This window comes from Triticum aestivum, chromosome 2D (genome assembly GCF_018294505.1).
Source record: "Triticum aestivum cultivar Chinese Spring chromosome 2D, IWGSC CS RefSeq v2.1, whole genome shotgun sequence".
Taxonomy (NCBI): Eukaryota; Viridiplantae; Streptophyta; class Magnoliopsida; order Poales; family Poaceae; genus Triticum; species Triticum aestivum.
This window is the reverse complement of record NC_057799.1, coordinates 8650362-8676311: the sequence shown is the minus strand read 5'-3', so window position 1 is coordinate 8676311 and position 25950 is coordinate 8650362. Positions and strand designations below refer to the sequence as shown.

The 25950-nt window shown below is 41.7% G+C and overlaps 2 protein-coding genes across 23 annotated transcripts; both read right to left on the bottom strand.

Moving 5' to 3' along the window:
* Positions 1-7468: 7468 nt before the first annotated feature.
* Positions 7469-8638, bottom strand: LOC123048196 (uncharacterized). Its single transcript, XM_044471347.1, has one exon. It carries the CDS (start codon positions 8524-8526, stop codon positions 7735-7737), a length of 792 nt encoding a protein of 263 aa, XP_044327282.1. The 5' UTR covers positions 8527-8638; the 3' UTR covers positions 7469-7734.
* A 4000-nt stretch (positions 8639-12638) lies between these two features.
* On the bottom strand, positions 12639-18064 carry LOC123051015 (uncharacterized). Of its 22 annotated transcripts, XR_006423896.1 has the most exons (7): positions 17817-18063; positions 16905-17027; positions 16442-16492; positions 15062-16299; positions 14186-14252; positions 13447-13849; positions 12989-13291 (listed from the first exon to the last, which is right to left on the bottom strand). XR_006423896.1 is itself a non-coding variant. In XM_044473747.1 (6 exons), the coding sequence occupies exons 2-6, from the start codon at positions 17025-17027 to the stop codon at positions 12964-12966; spliced, it is 273 nt and encodes a 90-aa protein (XP_044329682.1). In that variant the 5' UTR covers positions 17817-18064; the 3' UTR covers positions 12639-12963. The 22 variants fall into 22 exon arrangements, 3 of the variants coding, with proteins under 3 accessions (XP_044329682.1, XP_044329681.1, XP_044329683.1); XM_044473747.1 differs by lacking the exons at positions 13447-13849; positions 16442-16492 and adding an exon at positions 12639-12969 and having other exon boundaries at positions 13215-13291; positions 15062-15109; positions 16953-17027; positions 17817-18064; XR_006423891.1 differs by adding an exon at positions 12739-12969 and having other exon boundaries at positions 13163-13291; positions 15062-17027; positions 17817-18062.
* Between the last annotated feature and the right edge of the window lie 7886 nt (positions 18065-25950).

Below are 25950 nucleotides of genomic sequence, written 5' to 3'. Positions count from 1 at the left end.
CGCCGATGATAAAGTATGTCGTACATGCAAAACAGGAACCTACCATGCCCTTCGCAGATAACAGAACTGCAATGAGAGATTTTCTCTTTTTTTTTTGGAATAGTTTGGATGCGATGAGAGATATTGGTAGGTATGGCACACGTTATGCGTGTTGCATGTTCCGGTTTGCAGCTTGCAGGAAGCAGAAATCACAAAACTTGCCGCCAGACACGGGTTGATAGAGAAACCGTCTCTCGCAGCATTCTGACCGAGCATTGTGCATAGGAATGCATCAGATGCATTGGCACGGAACATGTATGCGCTTCAAGAGTGGACACTCCATGCAAAAAGAATTAAAAAAACAGTTCAACGGTTTTGAAAAAAGTTCACAAACTCCAATAAAGTTCATCAAATTTGGAAAACTTCACAAATCTGAAAAAAATCATCGATTTTGAAAGAAAAGTTCACAAATTTGATAAAATTTACATCATTTTTAAAAAAAGTTCACAAAGTTGAAAAAGATCATCAATTGTTTTTTAAAGGTTGCCAAATTTCAGAAAAATGGTTTGTCGATTTAAATAAATTAACGAATTTGGAAAACATTTCATCAACTTTGAAGAAAATGTTTGCGGATATGGAAAAAGTTCATCAATTTTTTAAAAAAGTTCACAAATTTTACTAAAGTTTGCACATTTATGAAAACATAAAATTAAAAAGAACAAGAAAAAAATTAAAAAGAAAAATAAATCAAATTCCGCAAACTGAAAAAGGAATAATACAAAAAAAAAGTACGTGTGCACATGCGTTGCGATGTCCTAGTGGTTGATGCGCTTCTCTCCGAACAAACATATCTCGGGTTTGATCGTGTCAGCCGTGCGCACTGTTTTTGACCTTTAACAGAAAAGTAAAAAAAAATATGGGCCAGCCCAACTGGAAGGGGGATGTGGGCCATATATGAAATGGCCCTCAAGCGGCGCTTAAGGCGCTGTATAGGCAATGCCCCAAAACAGAGCACCAAAACGAACTAGAGCTAGTATTAGCCAAAACTACTGAGGCCTACCACCACTTAATATCATTCCTCCTAGAGAAAGTCCGAAGGCCCAGTTTGCTAAAAGGAAAACCGATTCAGCTTTTTTCCTTCCCGGAGACGCATTGACCAGGTCTCTAGTGCTTGAATGGTGATTGGGAAAAGGATGCTCTCTGCTCCGTGCTCGCCCGAGCCCCGGGGAGACCGTCCCCCCCCCCCCCCCCCCCCCCCCCCCCCCCCCCCACACTCAGGGTCGACCTTAGTAGCAATTAAGTCTGCTGATCTTGACACTTGGAGGCTACAAACAATCATGTCCTTGAGTTAAAAGACAAGCCCCTTGGTGAAAATATGTCCCTTACCGAAAGGATGTGTCTTTGTGGAAAGATACGCCCTTTAAGAAATAGATGCATCTTCATGAAAAAGGCATGCGGTCCCTTTTTTGGAAAAACTTTTGATCTATTCATCAACTGTCATGACAGTACAAAGAAGACCAGAAGTAAAAAAAATTACATCCATGTCCAGAGACCATCTAGCAACAACTATTGTCACTGGAGCGAGCCGAAGACCCACCACCATCATTACCCCTCCTAAAGGCATGTCATCACTTGGTGAACATATATCTCTTTGTAGAAAGACCGACCCTTTGGTGAAAGGATGTCTATTCATGAAAATACGTATCAATAAATATTGAAAAGAGTCATAATAATTGTATACTGACACGTTACAAAAACCAGTTGGCAACTTCGTAAAAAATGAGACCAATGAAATCGACTTAACCATTTCAAAAAAATGAATGTACAATTTTGTTTGCATTTTAATTCATTTATACACTTCAACAAAAATTTACTTTGCAACTCCTTAAAAATATAATTTCATGTATAAGCGTGTGTAATAAATTCACTGAAAACATCTAATCATACCACAACAAAGCATGAGTTTTACACTAGTTCTACACTATAAGTTGAGGGTCTTTTACATTTTAGTCACCTTTCTAATAAGCATATGTGCATCAACATGTTTAATCGTTCCTATCTCACTTCAATTCACATAAACCTCTAGAGTACATCTTAATTCCAGGAATTTACACTAAAATGTGCTCATTTTGAAACATGCAACGTCGAATTACTTACGTGCAATTTTAGGTGCATAAGATTTATGAAAACTGAGAGTGAGGAAAAAACACTGCATCTGGATCACATAAAACATAAAAAAAGAATTTTTTTTTTTAGAAAAAACTTCGTTAGTATTAATAAAACCTATATATGTGTGCAAGAAAGCTATCTATAATGTAAATTCATGTCTGCGAATTGAACCTAGGTGGTGTAAATTGTGTATTCTCACTCCTTCAGTAAAGGAACTTGACTTAGTCCTGATATATATAGCTTGTAACCTTTTGGTATGTTAACCTTTGGTGCTCAGCTGTAGTGCACAACTCTTTTTTTTCTCTCAAAATGCCAGCTGGACCTCCTTTTTGGTATGTTAAACCAGCGGACGGATACATGACCGTGTTGGATGACAAAATTCATCTAGATCGCGCGGTCTGAACGGTTGTGTGCGGTTTGAGGGTCCGCGTTGAAGATTCCCTTAAGCGTGCGCGACCTCGACGGTGACGGGGGACAGCAGGGAGTCATCCATGGCGGCGAAGGACGGTCAGGGAAGATGCACCGGAGCGGGAGGTGGCGGGGCAATGGTGGCGGAGGGTGGGGGGAGCAGGAACGGCCGCACGGAAATGTCCCACCCGCAAAATCTCGCTGCGGATAGGGGCCGAGTTCGGGTCGTCCTCCCACCCTGTGAATCTAGAGGTCGGGGGAGATCTTTTGCCACGCCCCGCAAAAAAATTTACGGGTCGGCTGCGAATGTGGTGTCTGATCGGGCAGGTTTTCCTGCGCCGACCCGTATTTTGGCGGTTATTTTGTGGATCGGGGCGGGATGTGGGGTCTGCTAGAGATGCTCTAAGCCTTTGGTGCTCAGTTGCACTGCATAACTTTTTTCTCTCTCTCTCAAGATGCCAGCTTTGTGCCATGTTTCACACTTCTATTTTTCATTCAGCAAACATGACTTGTCTGTGCATCTTCCAATTTCCTCCAACCATATCATACCGTCGAACCATGCATGCATGCCCTTTCTTGATTTGCTCCCTATTTTACACCAACGAATTTTCCATGGTTTAATTTTGTCTGTCTAGAAAGTAATACTACGTGCACACGGAAGAGTTCAGATGTGAGCGAAACTAGCTTGTTGCTCCGATGACGAATGTGCATTTAGTTCTACAACAACGTTTGAAAATACATATATAAGGCAACTTCAGAACAATATTATGTAGTATAAATTTAAGCTGTCACAAGGATATGGGGTAACTATAATCATGTCGGCAACTTGAGTCGGTAGAAACGTGGTACCTTTCTGTGGGTAGAAGCATGTCAACAACCTTTCCTGAGAAAACTACCTGAATATAAAACTTTTGAATAAATGTTTTCTTCACAATGCTACAAAACTAATGTGAAAAAACGAGAACCATCTCAACTCTGTAAACTCAAGCATACTACATTCTCTCACACAAATGTACACTCTAGAACCATCTAAAAAGTCATAACTAAATAAATAATGAGAGAATCAGATAAATATTATTATTATATATGATGATATCCAGCCCACTCATCCACGTAGCATGCATACCCGTGCAGTCTCGCAGCACTTGAGTGGCAGGGTCCTGCTTTCTCCAAGGCCAAACAAATTTAAAAACACAGACACAAAAAATTCAAGATAAAGCAGGGCAGTGCAGAGCAAGGACAGCACGTACGCTGTGATTGCAGCCTTGAGACAGAAACAAGTGCCTAGTGAGCAAAAACTATGTAGCCTATGATTGAAAAGATTTTATATCTCTGCTCCCTCCTCCCTTCTTCTCCTTTTCGGAAAGGAGAGAGCATAGCTCTCATGGCTACCTATGCAGCTAGAGTATCACTAGTCAATTCCTCACCATGCTGCTCCCCCCTTATTTGATACACGATGTGATTGGCACACCAGTGACTCATGAGCAATTTTGATACACATATCCTGGATGTGACTCGCACTATAGTGATTTTCATGAGAAACTGGCGAGCAAAAATAAAAATAAATCTAAAGGTGCATGAATGGATCTAGCTAGGGTGGTACTACACATGTTTCTAGATGCACCACATTGTTTGGCAGTGTAGCAATAGCAGTGGCATTATCCTCCTCTCTTGTTGCTATGGACCAGTCCAAAAGAGGCTAAGGGGAGGCAGCACGCATGGCCATGGAGAGGCTGATTTTTTGAGTGTGCAAGGTCGATAAGCCATAGCAAGCATGTGGGAGTGTGTTGCTACTCACATGGCACCTATGACACCATTTGGAGGTTAGCATGCATAGTGCCAAATTTTTCTCTTTTACATGTGGTTTTACATTCAAAGGTGGGTGTAAGCTTGATCCGAGCACTACAAATTTATAGTGGACCTTGTGGTCCTGAGAGATATGGGATTGTAGGATGTGCATCAACCACTTTGCCAGTATAAAAGTGTACCATTATAATTGCATAGACATAAAAAATACGATGATCACATCACCGCTAGTGTAGTGATACATGTCGATGAGTGCATCGATGCACACTCCATTGGCGATCCATTTGGCAAATGCGGCTTGTGGGAAACAACTATGTGATGGTTCAATGTTAACTACCCATCAATCACTCCACATACGCGTTGGATTGGCATGCCATGACGAGCGGGAATCTCACATACAATTCTTGATATTTTTCCTAGAGTTTTCGATTGCATTTTAGACTATGGTTTTATAGCAAGCCTACATTAACCCACCACCGCACCGACCTAGTACATGGCTTATTTTGCACATCATTGTGCCTTACACGCGTATAACCTTTGTTGGAATACATATATTCTTTTGCCAGTAGTTTCAAAGGTACTTTCCCATAGATAACCACATATTCATACACCATCTTAAGGAAATCACGTGGAGAAATCATCAGAATGAGATCAAGTGATCAACCATGCATCCCTCCCATGAAACATGGATGGCCTCCCCTTTTCCTTTCCATAAGAAAAAACTAATGCATGCATGTTATGAAAAAGTTGTAATGCACACACAAGTTTATCACCCACACATATTCAAAGATATCTTGGAGCAACGAGCCAACAAGCAAGCATGCGTGCACCATGTGCTGCACATTGGGTGGCCCTTGAGCTGGGGCTAGCCACAGGGAAAAAAGTCCAAAATGTTAAAGAGAGGAGAGGATATACTCTAGATGTATGGATGAAGTAGTCTAGAGGCTAGGCTATACACACTTTTCTCTACCTCCTTTTCCTGGCCTCGGACGTACGTACGTATGGATGATCCGATGCTGCCGCCATGCATACTCCACGCTCGCTCAAGCCCATGTGATAGACGGCGAGTGCACTCTAGCTAGAGATCTTTGTTTTTTTTTTCTTCTCACGTATTTTTCTTTCAGATTACATTTTCCTTAAATTTCGTTTGAGTGCTCACACCATGATATTTTTCCGCAACTCACGTATTTTGTATGTGAATACATTAAAAGGAAGTATTGCGGTATTCTTTCCAGGAGTATATGTATACGTAGAGAACCATTGTACCTGTGTATAACGTATACGAGGCATCCTCCGTTTGAACGCACGCTGTTGCGTGCCTGCTGCGTGACTGTGGAGCACTCGAGCTGTTTCGTCAGAGAAAGGGAAAATAAACGGCTGTGATCAACCGAGTGCAAGAACAGACGGCCCTACCCTGTGCCAGAGATGTGCAGGGCCCACTGCCTGTCAAAACAGAAGCATGGCCCACCGGCCAATTTGCACTGACACAAAGCAAGCAGCAAGGCCTGTTTGAAGTTTGAACTATGTTTGTGTGGAATCCATGTTGGTCCCATATGCTCCTAGCAAAGTTCAGAACCTGGTCTAGTAAAAGTGCCATGGTACTGCTACTCCCTAAAGGAAAAAAAGAAAAGTTCTATGCTACAATCACTGCATAGTATTTTCGTGCTACTATACATGGATGCAACAGCTAGGTGCTATCCTACATCCATACACACGGGATGTAGTTGGCTGTGTGCGTCTGTTGCTAGTTGCTACCCGTCTTCCAGGAGCATAATATTTTTTTCGTGTTGATGTTTCAAAATATACATATTACTAAATGTATCCCTAAAGGTTAATGGACTAAGACATGTCACCAAATGGGAGCTATTTCGTCGGTAAATAGACTTTTTTCACAGCAACGCCTTCGATCGATGTATCCCTGAAGGCGTTGATGTGGAAGAAGTCAATTTACTTGTAGGCAATGGCGGAGACAGGCCCAGGCAGCCCGGGCGGCTGCCTGGGGCGTGATGCTTGTTTGCTTCATTGACAGTAGCGAGTATTGTACGTATAATGCTACAGTAAGCTACAATGAACGAAGGCTGCCTGGGTCGGCCTGGGGCTTGCCTAATTCCTGGCGCCGCCGCTGCTTGTAGGTGTTTATTTCATACCCCGTAACAGTTTTGTAGTGGTTGTATTTATTACATACTCTGTTTAATACACCCTCCGTCGTAAAATAAATATCACAACTCTAGTACAACTTTGTACTAAAGTTAATATAAAGTTGAGAAACTTATTTTGGGACGGAGGGAGTAACAAATAAGAATGATTGTGTGCATCACAGTGATGCAGAGGGCCGAGGGTTTCAACCTTTTTTTTGAAATAAGCAAAATGTATAATATGTTTTAACGTTAATGGACTAAGACATATTAATTATCATGGTGCCATTTTTTATGTCACTTATTGTCTAGTATTGTAGATAAAATAACGGTCTCTATTTATCTCACCCACTATTGCACACACTTGTTCGGAATATTTTGGATTTATGCTGTCGAATTCTAGAACAATTGCTAAAGACCACTTCTTGAGGGTGTTTATACGAGGGGCATTCTTTAGATTTTTGGTATTTGGTTCAAATTTAATTTAAAGCCAATAACAAAGCTAAAAATGAACTATTCTCTAACTTGATAAAGGGCGCTTACATGAGACATTCCCACAAAAAAGCCTACGAAAGGGCCTCCGTAAAGAGCACGGGTTTGCTAATTCTCAACGTCAAATTGACATCATGTACAATGGAATCCATGCACGATTTATTTTTTGTAAGCTATGAAAACAAAAATATGGATATATTTTTGGATATCTATTGAACAATTCATAAAATCAGATGAGACTTGGTTAATTCCCTCGTCGCCCTTGGCTTATTTTGGACTTCACCCGTTCCATAATTCTTTTCGTGATTTTAGTTCAAATGCACTGTAGCCATGCTCATCACCTTGAACGAAGGACGTGAGTGCTTGAGAGATCGCTTTCCATGCAGAGATCACCTTCCAGCGTTATTGCGACCCAGCGCATTCTTGTGCAGTGGTCACTCAAAGAGTACACAGATACATACTGAAATACACACATCCTCTCACTGACAAAGTGATGGCATCTTTGCCCACTTTTAATTAATTATTACACACAGATTAACCAGGCAGCAACAATTATTTGATACTAAACCACACACAATCACCAGCTAATTATACTAATTAATCATTATATAATTATATATACTAGCTAAGTAGCTATACTAGTCCCAGACCGCGGACGTGATTATAATTAGTAGTAGCAGTAGACCGTAGTACAAGCGGCAGTGAGTGACAGATCCATGAGTGGTCTGCATGACACGTGCCGCCGCTACATGCAGAAGGAGGAGGAGCTCATGTGGAAGCAGGGGAGCGCGTGCTGCGGCTGAGCTGCCGCCGGCGGGGCGTTCCCGCCGCTGCAGTTGCTCTCCGGCGACGACGACGCGGACGCGGACGCGGACGAGAGGGAGTAGTTGCCGTCGGGGCGGCCGGGGTTGAAGGGCGGTATGACGTCGGCCGAGGCGGGCGGGGGCGGGTGGCGCCAGCGCGGGAGCGGGCCGGCCAGGAGCAGGGTCTGCAGGAGCGGGCCCGCCGACACCACCGCCTCCACCAGCCGCCCCTTCTCCGGCAGCCGCCGCGCCAGCGCCATCTCCACCTCGGCCTCCTCCTCCGACGTGGCGGCCTCGTCCATGGCCACGGCCATGGCGCCCGCTCCTCCTCCTCCCAGCCCCAGGACGCCGTGGAGCGGCGGGTCGGGCACGCTCTGCGGCGGCGGCTGGGCGGCGGTGTGGTGGTGGAGCAGGAGGAGGAGGGAGTGGCAGTGGCGCCGGAGCTCGTCGCGCTCGGCGGCCGCGCACGCCACGAGCCGCGCCGCCTCGTGCTCCACGCGCCGGAGCTCCTCCCGGTGCGCGCCCCGCGCCGCGTCCAGCTCGGCCAGCGCGCGCAGCAGCGCGTCCCGCAGCTCCGACGCCGTCGAGAAGCACTCCAGCTGCTGCTGGTGGTGGTGGTTGCCGTCGTCGAAGGGGACGAGGGGCGGGTCCCACGGGCCGTAGGCAAGCGCGGGGTGGGCCGGCTGGAGGTGGCCGTGGAGCAAGGGGTGGCAGCCGGCGCCGTGGTCCTCCATGGAGGAGCGTTTGGGTTTTTGGGTTTTGAAATGTGTGCTACTAGCGAGGATGATGGGATGATGATGGTGAGGATGATATGTGCATGGGTGTGGGTGCGTGCGTGGGATCTTGGCTTGGGGATGGGGATATATATACACACGATCTCTTTCAGCTTTCTTTATCATTTTTTTAAAATAATAAAATAGAAAAACAGTGTTGTCATAAGATTGTTGGTGGATAATGTAATTAGAGAAGGTGTGGTGGAGGTATGAATATTAATAATTGCAAATGCATATATTAGCAGGTTGTATATGTTTATTTTGGAAGGGTGGTATATGCTTTTTGCAGAAACAACAATTAGCTATTTTATTGACAAAAATGATTGAAGTAGGCCCAACCAAGAAAGCACATACAAGAAACACAAAAATATAACAGATTTGCTGGATATCAGTCGACTGGAATTGTCTTTCCTGCCAGTCAGCTGTGCTTTTTTATTCCATTTGATTTATTTTTTACTGCAGTCGATTTTTTAAAGAAATGAACCATTTATTCTTTTCCTATGCAGTGCACTTTTAATCTACGGTAGATGCACATTACAAATTTGTGCAACCGTTGTTTTTGTTTTATTGCATATGTTCTTATCTTGCTTTTTTTTCCGATGACTCTTGCATTTCTTTTTTGGCTGACAGAAATTTGTGCTGTTAATGTGTTGATGATTCATTTGTGTCACTGAACTTAATTTGATTTGTGTCTTTCCTCTGGTGTGTAAAACATTCTACTTGTTTGGTTTGTCTAAAACTTTTTGTTAATTGGTTTGTATGAAATATCCAGATGACTAATTTTTTTTAAGGACCCTGATAAGTGCCACATATGTGGCATGAACGCATGGCAACTCTGAACTTTTTTATGACAAATTTAATGATACAAGAATAACAACTTTAGTTGTCAAGCATGGTAATTGTCAGTTTTTTGGGTTTATTTTCTATTTTAGGATGACAACTTTAGTTGTAAAAAACGTCAAGACCAGATTACTTCGTGCCACACGTGTTGCACTTATCATTTGGCTTCTTTAATCTTGCCTCCGCAGCGTAAAAATATTCCAGTTGACTAGTATGTAAAAGATATCAAGTCGACTTGTGAGCAGTCAGACCCAATATAAAAACACGCTAGAGCGTGGAGTAGGGATTAGAGGAGGAAAGAAACCCACAAAAGTGCACAGGCACATCGTTTCCCTGAAACAAGGGCGACATGCTGGCTCACAACCACCCAACACAACTCCAAATTAAACAAAAAGCTAGAAAGAGTCTTCTCCTTTTTGCCTTGGGAACCGATAGTATCCACGAATCCTTATGTGCTAAAGGTGCATGATGCATTCCTCGCAAAAACAAAAAAGTGCAAGATGCATGACTGGTAAAATAATTAAGCACACGACAAAATTCGTACGTTCGGGGGACATGAAGATTCTGCTCCCGATCTCAAATGCACCACCGTGAAGAATTAAATCAAAGAAAATAATAAAATAGTTCATTTTTTAACAATCATTATTGAATGTTCTATATTCATGCAAGTCGTGTTAAAAAAAATGCAAGTCTACGTGAAGAAGAAAACATTGCTTATGCCCTGAGTGAAATGAACAAAATCGATGCTTCAAAAAGACTATTTTTTGAAGCATTTTGAAGTGCTGTTTTTATTTTATTTTTTCAGACCTCCACAGATACAATTTCATTACCAAAATTTGTACACATGAAGAATACTAAGCAATGTTTGTTGTAAAAAAAAGTCAGATTTTGTTTTTCAAAAAAGAAGATTTTTTTTCTTTTTATTTTACTGTTTATAGAGGAGCATTTGAGCTCGGGATTAGAAGGGTGCTCTCGTAGGTTTTGGTTTGTATTATGGTGGATTATTGTATTTTTTGCGGTTTTCAATAATCAATTGCTTTAAAATATAAATTGTTTGATTTTAATTACTCACTTGAGTCACACTTTCCATAACTTATTTCTGGAACAGCTTTTTAAATATAAGATTAATGTACAAAACAAATCACAAAATATATATCCACCATTAACCGAGAAATGGGACGCGGACCTCGGCTGAAAAGTGACCAAAGTTCCTTTTTCGGCACACATACATATGTGCAATTTACTCACAAGGGAATATGGCTTTTAGTTAATATGGTTAATTCAACAAGCTCCTTTTGTGTATCTTTGTTAGCTTGCTTTGATTTCACCCCTTTCCCTTTTGTGCATGGATCCTATGTTTTCCACAACAAGGGAATCCAAGATGGGAACTGCTACCATGCATGACATGCATGCCATCATATTCTAGTTCCAGTAGCCAATAATGCATCTTGGCCCTAGGTTCTTCTGCCTTGTGTCCCTATCTGTAATCATCATCACCGGGCAAGTCATCTTTCACCCTTTGCCCAACTTTATCCGAAAGGTGTTGCAGCTAAAAAAATAGTTCTTCACCTGTTTGGGATCTAGCTAGCCATGGGCTTGCACTGCACTGCAAGTGGCGCAAATGTGAACTGTGAAAGCCTGTTGGAACCAGGAGGAAGCTAGCTAGCTGCCTCTGAGCATGTTTGCACTGATGATTACACCCCAGAGATATCATTTTCACATGAGCTCTGTGGGAAAAGGATAGGCCAAACTAAAGTTGCATGCGTGCATGCCAACCTGCATAGTACATGCCACTAGAAATATTATACATGTCATGACTCATGACTAGGAGAATGTACTGTCCGTGTGTGCATGCATGCATGTATGGCTGTGAGTTGGTAGCAAGCAGGGGTACCTCTCAGGTGGAACTTCAGAGGACTACTTGACATATGCATGGTGACATCAAAGTCTCCGTGTCTAACATGGAGAGGGGCAAATCATATAGCTTCTAGAGCTTCAACCCTTGGAAAAAGTGTGGTGGTTTAGTTGACAATTCCGGGATTATAGTGTACTTTTTTTGTTATGCTGATCTCATTTATGGGATGTGCTTCCTAGCAGGGAAATTTAGACAATCTCTGTAGGATCACGATTGTCTTATGAGAACCGGATGGAAGTCGTTTGCTCGTCGACCAGGCTCTAACGACTGTGCCATCGACATGTATGATCGACCTGTGAGATTATCTCTTCGGTGGATTTCCAGTCACGATATGTTTTTTCATCGCAAAGAATGGTGGATTTTCGATGACAATATGATATGATGCAGCGTGGGGCCGGATCACACAATATTCATGCAAGAATCCAAGACTTGGTTAGGCAGAGCTGACAAGGTGTGTACCACTGTCATCCAACATTTCTCCATTTGAACGCACAACAGCCCTGTTCAAGTTCAACGCATTTCCTTCTACCTATGCTACATATACGACTCTAATTAGCATCTCATGTGGTTGCGCTCCCATTAGGAAGTCATGATAAAAACAAGGCAAGGGGTTACAAAACAGTGAGGTTACTACACCCTCTGTTCTCTTTTATTTGCCACCGTAGAATGCGTACAATCAACCTTTTTGACCAGTAAATCACGCAAAGTTATCAAGATATTTTTGCATCAAAGCCACGAAAGGATTCTGTGGTGCATTTCGGGTACAATTATTACGTCTTCTTCCTAAAACAGTATTGGAAAAAAATGCAATGGTCAAAAGTTGTGAAGCGAAAGACGCAAATTTGCGAAGAAGGTAGAGATCTGATTTTCAATTACCCCCTACTCGTGTGATTATTAGCATTAATCTACACCAGCATGCAGACTGATTCATTAACTAGTTCAATTAGTGGTCTATGAGCATAACTAATCAATTTGATAACGAAAACTGAGCTCCCTGTTTGCCATGTCTTGTCATCAACAACGGAAGTCAAGAGAATCATGATATCTAAGCTATTGCTTCTGTATAAGGCTATAGACCATGCACGTACGCATGCATATATCCCCCAGTTCGCCAGTAGCTTATAAGATTTCTATGCGTTCATATGTGTACCAGCGGTATAGTAGCTAGAGCCACTGACCTTCTGGATTAATGCGCGTCGAATAGTTTGAGCCAGATATGGAATCATTAGCCAGATATGGTTACGAAATGCAAATTTCTTCAATAGGTCGCACAGTCCACAAAATATCCTCGGTAATAAACGCGTGATCAACAGCCACCCGAAGCCGCGGGTTAGTGGTGCACCCTGTTCACACGTTTGCGTGTCAACTGTCGAGTGAGACAAGAGTAAGAAGGTTTAGCACTTTATTCAGTATCAAGCCATCAACGTTCAGATTCGCAAAAAAAAAAAAAAAAAAGCCATCAACGTTCGGGTTTACAGCTCTTGTCTGAAAATGAGCAGAAAAGCCACCCTTTTTGGGCCTCATTGGCAAAGAACTTACCTTGGGCCGCGCGGCCCTCTCTGAGGTCATCATGTTGGGTTTTGGGCTACAACGACGACGCACTTTTGGTCCATTTCAGAATGTCTCGGGCTTCTGTGATTGCTCTAGTCCTGCTGATTACAGGCACAGAACGATTCCATCTTTAGCATTGTGGGGATCAAAATCAGCTCAGAAGACCGCACAAAGTAAGTTCTTAAGAGTCTGATTTAAAACTGAACTAGCACAAAAGAAGCCACACACAGACTGATCAGGTTCTGAAGTTACCAAAGGAGCAAATGTACAAGAAAAACAGGCTACATGTACCCTTGAAAGATTACTGAAGAAGTATGGAGTTGTGATTCTCGTCGTCACTGACCAAGATAAAAAGGGCCTGTATCGTATTCCTTTGCAGATGATTTACCCGCCTCTTCTCCAGTCTCCTCTGAAGTTCATCTGGAACAAATTCCATGGACCATGGTCAAAAGTTGCACATCTGTAAGTAAAGTGTCATTCCCCCGTATGTAAAATGTAAGCAGTCCAACAAAAGAAAAATGTAAAGATGATCAAATATACATTTTGCCATGGGATAATAATCAATCTGGACCGACCGTGAATATTACAAATACTGGTGGGTCAGTCTTTTTCTCATCCTGCTTGGACAGTTGTCTATTTTGCCAGGAGTCTCTTCAAGACTTGGCAGAGGCCAGCCTAGTCAAATTTGTCCACAGACCAACTGGCAGCAAACCTCATCTCCTTCCTGATGAACAAGTACCGCTCGTCCATCCATGCACAATCAGAGGAGCAGAAGGTGGTGGAGAGGTTGCAGCTTCTCCTGATGAGAGTTGGCACCGTCATCCAGGAGGCGGGTACCCGATACCTAACCAACTATGGGATGATGATGCAGCTCAAGATCCTCTCAGAGGACATGTACCGAGGTCACATCTGCTCGATACCTCAAGGTACCGAGTCCTCCAAGACAGTGCAGGCTTCGACGAGGTTAGCCCTCCAAAACTGGCATACAGATGTGCAAATTTCAGTGTCTCGTGCATCTGTAATTGCTCTAACAAGCCTAAAAAAATAATGTGCAAATGCTACCAGTTAGTTTTGAACGGATATTCTAGTGATTACAAGGGTAAAGCAACTCCCAGTTTTGAAAGGAAACAAAACCAGTTTTGCACCATACTATCAGAACCATGAAGAATCCACAACCATGAAGGATGTTTAAGATGCAACAGTTTTCGATTACAGACTGAAGCATGGAGCAAATGTACAAATAAACAGGTTGCGTGTCTCCTGAAAGATTACTGAAGCATGGAGCTATCAGCTATGATTCTCATCATCACTGACCAAGATAAAAGGGCGCATATCGTCCCTTGCCGATGAGTTGCGGTGCTGCTTCTCCACCAAAGTTCATCTAGAAAGCCCAAAACAACTTTCACTGTCAACCTTTGCCAGAGTAGAGTGCGCATATATTGGATGCCATGTAAAAGGTAAAAGGATTAAAGGAGTTCCAAGGCAAGAAGACAAATGCAAATATAAGTAAATGTACATGCATTTTGCTATGGAACAATAGTAAATTTGAATCTACTTACTATGAATATTAGATTTACTAGTCAATATTTTCATACTGCTCGGACAGTTGGCATGTCTTTATCAAATGTTTGGTCATTTAGACAAGTATCCGTGTGTCACCCATCCAGAGTCACAGTCAAAGTCATCCATGGAGACTTTTCTATTTTGCCAAGAGTCCTGCTGTTGTATTAATGCCACCTGACTAGTTCGAGGCAAATACGGGGATCATCAGAAAGTCCACCATGGTTCTCAAATATGATCATAACCATGGTCTCTGAAACTTCTACTGTGGTAAAATTGTGATAAACAACCACACGAAGCCACGAGTTAGTGGCATGCCCTGTTTGATCGCACACTTGTGCATTAAGTGAGACAGAGCACGAGTGCCATCATTAAGTACAAGGTGGAGCTCAACTCTTGTTTTGACATCCCATGGAGCTCAATATTTTTTCAACATTTATCTAGCGGCATGTAAATATAGTGGCGCAGGTGTATTTTCTTTTCTGGAATTGTTCGTCTGCTCCGAAAATAGGCACAAAGGACACTGATGATACCAGAGGAGCAAATGTAGAACAAACTAGTTACATGTGCTCCGAAACCAAGCTATAGAGTTGTGATTCTCATCATTCACAGAGATAAAAGGGTGCGTACAATTTCCTTGTCAATGAGCTGTGGCGCTGCTTCTTCACTGAAGTTCATCTACGAAAACTCAAACAGTTTCCATGGTCAAACGTTGCAATAGTACACTACACATGTGGGATGCCATTGCCGCATATGTAAAATGGAAAAAGGAATCCAATGGTAGACAAATCCAAATAAATTAAATATACATTTTGCAATGGAATAATAATCAATTTGGACCTACCGTGAATATTAGAAATACTGGTAAAAGAATGATGCTGCTTTGGCAGTTCGGTTGTCCTTGTCACATGTTTGGACATTTAGACAAGTATCCGTGTGTCACCCGTCCACAGTCACAGTCCAAGTCATCCATGGAGACTTTTCTATTTTGCCAAGAATCTCCACAAGACTTGGCAGAGGCCAAATTTAATTTGTCCAGAGACCAACCAGCAGCTTACCTCATCAATCCCAGCCATGGAGACTGCCATATCTGCAGTTGCAGGTGAACTCGTGAGCCAGTTCATCTCCTTCCTGATGAACAAGTACAACTCCTTCAGCCATGCCTGGTCAGAGGAGGAGAAGGCGGTGGAGAGGTTGCAGCACCTCCTGATGAGAGCTGGCACCATCGTTGAGGAGGCAGACGCGCGATATATAACCAACTCCGGGATGATGATGCAGCTTAAGACGCTCTCAGAGGCCATGTACCGAGGATACCGTGTGCTGGACAACTCAAGGTACCATGCCCTCCAAGACAGTGCCGGCTTCGATGAGGTTAGAATCAACGACTCATCTAGGAACAACTTATATATAGCCAAGCGCTCACGAATAACAAATGATATGGCCACGTGCCTCGAGTCACATGGTGCCTTGGAAAGGTTAGAAATTGCTGTTGCTAACATGGCAGAATTTGCTGTGCTTCTGGGTGGATTTGAGCGTATGTCTCGTAGGCCATATGATGTTTATCTTTACACCGACAACTTCATGTTTGCCCGACACGCTGAAAAGCAAAAGCTCTTGAGCTTCTTGTTGCAGCGTAAAGGCCCTCCTGGAGATCATACTCTGGCAGTTCTTCCGATCATAGGTGATGCCACAACGGGGAAGAAATCTTTGGTTGCTCATATGTGCGGCGACGAAAGGGTTCGCTCGAGCTTCTCCTCTGTACTGCACTTGAATGGAGACAACCTTTTGAGAATACTTGACCATGGAAGGACCATGGAAGGGATGATCTTGATAGTTATTGAGTTTGCTTCTGATGTAAGTGACGATGACTGGAAAAGGTTTCACTCATTTGTCATAACAATGGGCAGAGGAAGGAAGATCATCATCATAAGTAAACTTAAAAGATTAGCCCGGTTTGGATCAGTGAAACCAATTTTCCTAAGCCTTCTGTCTGACGACGAGTTGAGGTACCTTTTCAAGAAGCTGGCATTCGGAAGTGTAGACCGTGCAGAACATCCATGGCTAGTACAAATAGCAGATGAATTCGTCAAGGTGTTGCAGAATATGGAAGGTTCAATTGTCGCAACAAATTTGTACGCAGATGTGTTGAGAAAGAATCTCAATGTTCAGTTTTGGCGTTGCATATTGGACAAGGGGAGAAGATATGCTAACAGAAACCAATAGGCCATACAGCAAGGGCATCCACTGGACATAACAGACTTTGCTTTGTGTCCACTTAGCACGACACATCATACAATTGATGTTTCAATCAAGGAGGAATCGCTAAGGGTGACATTGGGGGAAATTCTAGCAGATCCTAGTGTTAGACCGAAAGGAGACTTCACTCTAATTACATGGGAATCAAGGAGACTGATTATGTTCTGAGGAAACCAACCAGAGGAGCAAATGTACAGACAAACATGCTTACATGTACCTTGAAAGATTACTGAAGCATGGAGTTGTGATTCTCATCATAACTGACCAGGATAAAAAGAGCATATAGTGTTCCATTGCCAATGATTTGCCCGCCGCTTCTCCAGTCTTCGCTGAAGTTCATCTGGAAAAACCCAAACAAATTCCATGGTCAAACGTTGCACATGCATACTGAACAAGGGGATCAGACTAGTCAACATAAACCTCTCCATATATGGCGTGCACCCAACATCACGATGCCTTGTACAATCAAGGAGGAATCACCAACTGTGTCATTAGGGGCACTTGTAGCAGACCCTGGTGTGAGACCGGAACAAGACTTCACTCTAATCGCATCGCATGGGAATCAAGGATACCCCCTCATAAATCATTTGTTCATCATGTGACAAGTCGTGGTCAGGATGATACACATGAAGGTAGCAGTGCCTTGCCGTATCTCAATTGACGTACAGCAAACTTGTACTCCCTCCGTCCCATAATATAAGAGCGTTTAACAAAACGCTCTTATATTATGGGACGGAGGGAGTACCATATTTTATCAGATCCAACAACCCCTCCTGCTTTTCTTAGATAGCGAATTCAACTAACGACATCATCTAAGGTGGCAGATCAGATACCCACTGCTGCCACTCCGCACTATCACTTAGCCCGTCTCGGTAAGCTGGTCTGCTAGCAAGCAGAAATCAGACCAAAAGAAAGGGTTCTGGGTCTGGCTAGCATTCTGATACCAACCATCAACTCTGTAGAGTCACGGTAACGCTATTGGAAATGCAGATCAGATCAGGCTGCAGTTGCAATCACAGGACGCGATTAGATCAAGATTCAATAAGTCTGCTTAGGTGCCTGGGTCCTTGAAAAAATCAGTAAAATTGGCGAGATTTGGGAGGTCGGAGAAGGTTTAGATTGAGTTTACCGGGGATTTCCAAGAACCGGCAGAGCAACGCGGCGGCGCGCTGCATCTGCGAGGTTGCCGTCAGCGAGGCTCCGCTCCGGCGCCCGTAGGCCCTAAGCGCAACCGACCGAGCTAGGCGCCTCCCCTCCCTCCCTCCGCCAGCTTTGCGTCGGCGACCACCGTGGATCCGCACGACGGCGACACCTGCGTGCTTGTGCTTGGCGGCTCGGCTGGGGATGAAGGGGGTTGGAGATGGACTAGACGCTGACAATTGGGTCCCACGGAAAAGACTAACATTTTTTTTTGCTGGAGAAAACTGAAAATGATTTGATCAATCAAAAACTTTTTGAGAACACGGTATACGCGCATACACTCATCCCTATAAAACATACACGCAGACTCTACCTCTATGAGCATCTCTGAAAGACTAGGCTGGGATATCATCTTGACATTGACGAACTCACCGCAGACGCCTCTTGGTCGACGAGAACGTCTCCTCCCACTGAACGCGCTTCGCCGGAAATCCTAAAATAAATCCAGAAATAATGCCAACACCAGGATTAGAACCCTGGTGGGATGAGGATATGACTGTCTCCCTAAGAGCAATGCCTGCGGAAGCGCCCGGGCGCGTTCGCAGTCACTGACCGGGCACCTCTAAAATAATGTAATCCACATCCGGACACCTCAATTATCATATCTTAAATCCATATAAACTCATGCAACTACGTTGATGCACACACATCGTCCGGCTACTCCATCACTACTAACTAGACATGCCATCGGACAACCAAATTTGACATGTTTGGCTACGGTGGAGTTTATCCACGACTCCCCTGGCCCTTCTCGACGTCCTTGCCGTCCTTCTCGCGGAAGTACCGGTCGAAGACGCAGTACGGATCGAGCTGGAACTGCTCATCGCCGGAGCTGTCCTCGCCGTCATTGTCTGCCTTCTCCTTCATCGGTGGCAGTCCGACCATGGCACGAACCGCCCGATTCTGCTCTCGGACGAGGGCGCGCGTGTTCCTCTGCTGCCGTTTCTTCACAATGCGGGCGTGGATGGCTTCCTCCTCTGCGGCCGCCTGTGCCGCCGCACCAGTTGCCTCCGCCGCGATACGGGGCTCGGTGGCCCTTATCCTCTCCTTCCCACGGCGGGGCGCCCGTTCCCGATGGGACTCATAGTCTGCTTGACTGGTGATGGAGAAGGAGAGGTGTTCCGGCTGCCGGGACCGCGAGGATCCCGCCCTAGAGGACCCGAGCACTCAGTGAGCCGACGCTATGGAGTCACGGCGGATAGATCTTTCCTTCGGCCGGGCGCTGTCCTCCCGGGAGCGGGGGAGTGCAATGCGGACTGCCATTGCCTCCTCCAACCTGCATGGGATGACACTCCAGTTGACGGATCCCAACTGGTTGGAGTCCGATCCGCTGCCTGCCATGACGGAGAAGGTCGGAAACCGCGGAGGTCAGCTCGGGTGGCGGAGGGGAGTGGAGGGAAGTGGCTAGGGTTTGCTCTGGCGCGTAGATGGGGACGAATATATGTGGGGTCGGTAGGACAACATGGGCCGGATTCGACGTGGCGGGCGTGCCCGGGCACGCCCGAGTGCCCCATATCCGCCCCTTATTTGGGCTGGATATGAGAGGTGCCGGCCAGCCCAGACGTTTGAGGCCCGTTTGAGGCTTCCGTCTAGGTCGAACAATCGTGACCGATCAGTGATCAGGCGGGCCGCCCGGGCGTTTGAGGAGGGTTTGGGGTACCCGACTGTAGGTGCTCTAAACATTCAACCATAGATTGGTTCACATTCCATCCAAAACTTGGATCAAGAAAACTGGGGTACATTTCAAAAAAGAAAATATGTGATATATTTCTTGGATGATACCTCTGACCCTTAAAAGCACAGTACATGCGCCTATGCTCATATAGTCATGTATGCATATATTTCCCATTTGGTATGATCATGACCCCTCTGGTTCACATTTTAATTACTACTCCTTCCGTTCCTAATTATAAGCCTTTTTAGAGATTTCAATAGAGATTATATATAGAGCAAAAATGAATAAATCTATACTCTAAAATACGCCTATATATATTCTTATGTAGTTCATATTGAAATCTCTAAATGTTCTTATATTTAGAAACGGAGCGAGTAGCTTATAATAACATTCTCTCCAGCAATAAGAAAGCTTGTAGCATTTCTCAACACGGTAATAACAAACGTATGATTAGCATCATTAGTGGTGTTCACTGTTCCGCATGTTTGCATGATAAGTGGAACCCAAACATTTACCTAGCGTTTTTCCAAATATTATCTAGTGCTATGCATTATTTCCTCCTCAAAATATAAAGTGTGCTTGACTTCGTGTGGTATTTGATGCACGACTTTAACCATTGACATGTAACAAAATAGTTGGGTTTACCATATATGAATAGTGTCCTCGTATTATCTTGTGAAATATTTTTATGTCATATGTCTTTATATTGATTTTATGCATATATTCTAATTAAAAGAATCATGATCAAAGTCCAAAACAGTAAAGGATGCATTGCTTTGAGGAGGGAGTGCATGTGACACAGGAATATTCTTGTTTCTCGTCTGGATTTTGTGCTGAAGGAAATCACATGAGCCGCCTTATTTGTGCGAGAGCTATGTCTCCATTAAGCGGGACGGAAGCTGCTCTCGCTGAAGGATATCGCTTATGCATGGGGGATCGATCATAGTTCCTCCAAGAAGAAGACAAGCACTGCTAGCCACTCCACCCACCCGGTGTTCGTGTCTAGTCGTGCGTGGCGTCCTTCACGAGGTAACTAGAGCCGGATTTCTCAGTTTTTTTTTCTTTTTTCCGTTTCTTTTGTTTCTTATCTTTTTTCTTCTCCGGTTTTTATTTTTTTCATTCTTTTTTGCATTTGTTTCTTTACTTTTATTTTTCATTTCCTTTTTTCTCTGGTTTATTTTGTTTCTTTTTCAGTTTCCATATTTTTGGTTTTCTTTGTTTCCTTTTTAGTTTTTCATTCTACATTTTTTGTATATGTTAACAACATTTTTTTCTAATACACGCTTTACATATTTTCAATAAAACTTAACAATTTTCTAATATATGGTCAATAATTTTTTTATACACATTTAAACATTTTTAAAAGTCTGATTAAAGTTTTTTATATACAAGAGTAACATTTTTTAATACATGATCAACATTGTTTTTATACATTTTTTAAATGCTTAATTAACAGTTTCAAATAAAAATATTAACATTTTTTGTATACATGTTCAACATATTTCTATACACATTTAACATTTTTCAAACTCTTGATTAACATTACTGAAACATTTGTTGATTTTTTTCAAATGAGTGATTAACATTTCTATATACATGAGCAATTTATTTCATCATTTTTAATACATTGTTAACATTTTTATACGCATTTTAACATTTCCCACATGCTTGATTAACATTTTTCAAATACTTTTTCAATATTTGTTTTTGTAATGCTTGATTAACATTTTTATATAATGCTAAAAAATTCCATCATTTTTTTAAAAACATGATCAACATTTTTCCTCTAGACGTTCAACATCTTCCAAATGCTTGATTAAAAATATTCGAATACTCGTTCAACATTTTTTAAATATGTTAAAGTATAAAGTAAAGTACAAAAATAAAGCAAAAAATGAAAACAGAAAACAGAAAAAAGAGGTTATGGCCTGCCGCGTGCGTGCACCGGCCCATTCTGCTCGCCCCTTCAGCGAGTCGGGAGGTGGACTGGCTGAAGGCGAGATATAGGGGCGCATCTTTGTTAGGCCCTTATTGCCTTATTGGCAAATAATATATTTGGGCCTCATTGGGCAGTTCTGTCCAGTTTTCGGCCACAGATAGTGCGGTTTGGGTCCATTACCGAGCGCCAGTGCTATATCTCAGCGCGGTTTTGCTCAAAAATAAAAATCTCAGCGCAGTTCCTATTTTGAAAAGGACAAAGTTTGCACGTCTAGAAACAATTCCCATATTTTCGAAATGTTTATAGATTTAATAAACTTTTCAAAAATAAATTAGTGTAATTAATGTTCACATATCTAAAGGACATAAATTTTTAAAAATTATTCACAGATGTACATGAATCCTTGAAAATGTTCATGAATTTTTAAAAATGTATATTATTTTTCAATACTAGTGGGTACATGGTTTGTAGGAAAAAACAAAGTCTGAAGCCCGAAAAAGAAAAGGAAAACTCCCGGATGGACTAGTCCGTGTTGCAAGAGGGCATACGTAATAATCTATAGAAATTTAGATGCCATCTCTATCTGTGCTGATGAACGGACATAGAGGTGCACCGACCCGACGTTATGTGGCTCTCAAGGAGAAGCTTTAGAACAAGACATGCATGGAAGTGTCCTCCAAGAACCTCAAGCACTATGAAATGGCTGGTGACCACCATTGTAACTAGAGTAATCTACTGGAATCTAAGATCTAGAGTCATTTTCGCTAACAGATGCCCCCTTGACTTCACGAGCTTTTCGTGACAAAGTTTTCTCAAAAGATTAAGATCTGGTCATAGCAGTAACTAGATTGTTTATTTTTACTATTAGCTCTACTACAGCCACCATAATTCCTTCCTTTGAGCTATTGCGTTCAACTTTCTTCATGGAAGAATATCTTACAGTGTGTTTCAAGCATGAACGCTTGGTGGATGACAAAAATATGAATTAGCACTAAATTGCATTTTTTTTGTAGCAACGTTAAATGGAAACAAAAGAAGGGCTTACTAAAAACAACAACATCGAAGCTCTAAACTTAGATTGAATTAAATTTTTTTACTTGCAAAATAAAACGCACTATTATGTTTTATCTCCAATAAGTTTTATAGGTGATCAAGATATTTTATTGATTTTTTTACCTATAGATAATTTTGTCTAGGTCGAGTCTTCACTTTGGTCCAGTTAGCCCATTTAGGGTTGTCGTTGTCCAGACCATGGACGTAGGGGGTAAAGAAGCCACACACATGTCCTCCGAGGGTGCATCCTTCAACTCTGCACTGCCCTTGGGTGGAAGATAGAGGAGTCTTTGAGCGGAAGAAAGAAATGGTGGGAGGGTTGTGGGTGGTAAGGGAGGGACACATGGACGAGCTTTTAAAATGTATTCAACATTTCTTATTTTTACATATGAACATTTTTTAATATGTGAACAATTTTCTAATTACTTACATTTGGGGAAAAAATGCATCAAACATTGTTTTTAGTTACACGAACAAGTTTAAAAATGTCTCAAACACTGTTTTTAATTACATGCATGTTATTTAAAAATGCATCAAACACTTATTTGAGGTACACTAGATAAGTGCCCGTTCGTTCCAACATGTGTAAATATTCGATGGTATTTTAGCCCATGATCACCTTCCATTATAGTGATTGTATAAATTTGTTTATCAAGTCATGCATGGGATTTACCTACCTAATTGTTTTTAATATTTTATTTGGAAAGAATTTATTGTCTTGCCAAGATATATAATATTTGGTAAGTTAATAAGTCAACAAAAACTAGAGGGAAGGGGAAATGTTGGAAGATAGATGAGGTGGACGACAGAACCTTGCGTTCTTTTTAAGTAGGATAGGAGGGATGAACAGTTTTAACAACGTTTCAAACACCTTTTCTAGTTACACGGACATTCATTCAAGAATGCATCGAACACTTTATTAAATATGTGGTTTTAGTATAAATGTGTCAAGCACCTTTTCTAATTAGATGAGCACTCTTTCAAAAATGCATGGAACACTTTTTAAAATACATGATTTTAGTAAAAATGTGGCAAACACATTTTCCAATTACATGAACATTCTTTCATAAATGCATCGAACACTTTTTTAAATATGTGGTTTTAGTAAAAATGTGTCAAGCACCTTTTCTAATTAGATGAACACTCTTTCAAAAAGATATATGGAAAATACGGGAAAAAAAACTTGGGCGCGCAACCCCGCTTATGGGCCGACACATGAGGGGCGCGCGAGAGGGGAGTGGGTGCGCGCTGGCATGTGCGCCACTTGTCGCAACTTGAGAGTTTTCTCTTTGCCTAAACAAACAAAACTTGAGAGTTCTTTCTTTTTTCGTAGATCCATTTATTCAAAATGTTTTATATCTTAAATGGTGCGTTCCAATCTCAAAACTTTGCACCATTGGATTTCTTGCGTCGAGTTCTTCAAAACTAGATCCTATATTGATAGTTTTTGACGAAATTTTTTTCCATGAAAAAACCCTGAACCGAGAGCACTTTTTTCCTTTCCGAAAGAGGCACGATTGTGCCTCTTGCGAAAGCAAATCCGTGCTTCCAAGAGAAGTAAATGTGTGCCTCTTGCGGAAGAAAAATAAATGAAAATAAGTAATTTTTTCGTTTCTGAGAGGCATGATTGTGCCTCTCGCGGAAGCAAATCCGTGCCTCTCATGGAAGGGGAAAAAATAAAACATTTTTTTTTGTTTTCGCGAGGCATGACTGTGGCTCTCGTGGAAGCAAATCCGTGCCTCTCGTGAAAGAAAATAAAAGGCATGTTTTTTCCGGTTTTGAGAGGCACGACTGTGCCTCTCATGGAAGCAAAAGAAAATGAGTTTTTTTTCATATTTTTTTGATTTTTTTTCCAAAACCTAAGAAAGACCGGGGGGGGGGGGGAGTCGAAAAAATTGGAAAAACATCTAAAAAGTCGAAACGCGTGCGAAAAAATAAAATAAAAATCAGAGGAAGCGCTCAGAGCGCGACAGTGGCAGCGGCTGCGAGCGCGTCAAGTGGCGCCCTCTCACCCCTTCCCTGGTGACCCTTGCAGGGGATCCTGAAGGAGTACCCCTATGTTAGTTGCTACCGAGAAATAGTAGCTCCCTATGGGTTCTCCTATTTGACGACCGCGCGATAGAAAGCCAACCAAGCGCCTCTTTTGGGCCGGCCCATGTGCATGGCGGGGCACCCACTTTCTTTCATTTTTCTGTTTCATCTTTCTTTTCCATTTATTTTTTAGTTACTGGACGGTACCCCGCCCGTTGTTGTGTGAATATTTGCAACATATTTCAATGATATTCATTGTATGAAACATGGATTTTTGGAGTAATAATATAAGAGCTAAAATAAAAAAATGTGTTTTGTTTGATTATTTTACATTTGTAAAATATTTGATAGATATAAATAACATATTGATTGAAAATTCTCGAAACTGATGCACATTTTTAGAAATTGATCATTTTTCTGAATTTGATGCAAAAAATTGATTTTTTAACAAAATTTAAATTTGATGAACATTTTTAGAAATTCATGAATTGTTTTTGAATTTGACAAACAAAAAAGTATCTCAAATTTGAATTTTTTTCCTGAAAATAAAATAAATAAGAAATAAGAAAACAACAAGTAAATTTAAAAATAAAACGAACATGAAAAAATGACAAAAACCCAAAAAGAAAAGGAAAACAAACCCGGTCTGGAAGGTAACGGAACATTTCCAAAACCCGAAGAGTGATCGTGCGCTCCTTGGGCCGTCCCAAAATCTACGTGGTGCGCATTTTGTCGATAACTGCCGGCGCAGTTAATTCTTCGTTCACTATGGTCATTCGTTCGTCGTTTTTTTTCCTTTTAGAACGTTAATTAAAGTTTGAAATGGAAAATATCGTATTTACTTCACAAAACTAAAAAAAGGGATTATAATATTTTTAACGCAGTGTAATTATTTTATTATCATAAGTTACAAAAAATGTTGATAGCTTTCAAAAAAATGCCTGTCACATTTATAAAATGTTCACGCATTTCATAACCTGTACATTATGTTTTTAAAGTTTATTGAATGTTCCCAAAATGTTTTTCTAGTTTTTTAGACAAAAATGTTCTTCTAATTAAAAAAATGTTTCAAGTGTATAATAAAAATGGGTGATGCATAAAAGAAAAAGTAGACATCAAAACATATATTTTAAAATAATGGATATGAATTTTATAAAAAATGTATATTTTTTATATATGTAATAAAAAAAGTAAAATGTGTACAAAAATAATAGAAATCAAAACAAATTAACTTTTTTTTAATAATGTATACCTACTAATAAAGTACGGTTTGCTTTTGCCCGTTCACAATCAGTATTTTTAAGGAACACTCACTTCCATTTCTATAATTTATCCATAATCCATCTAGAACAAATAATATTTTTT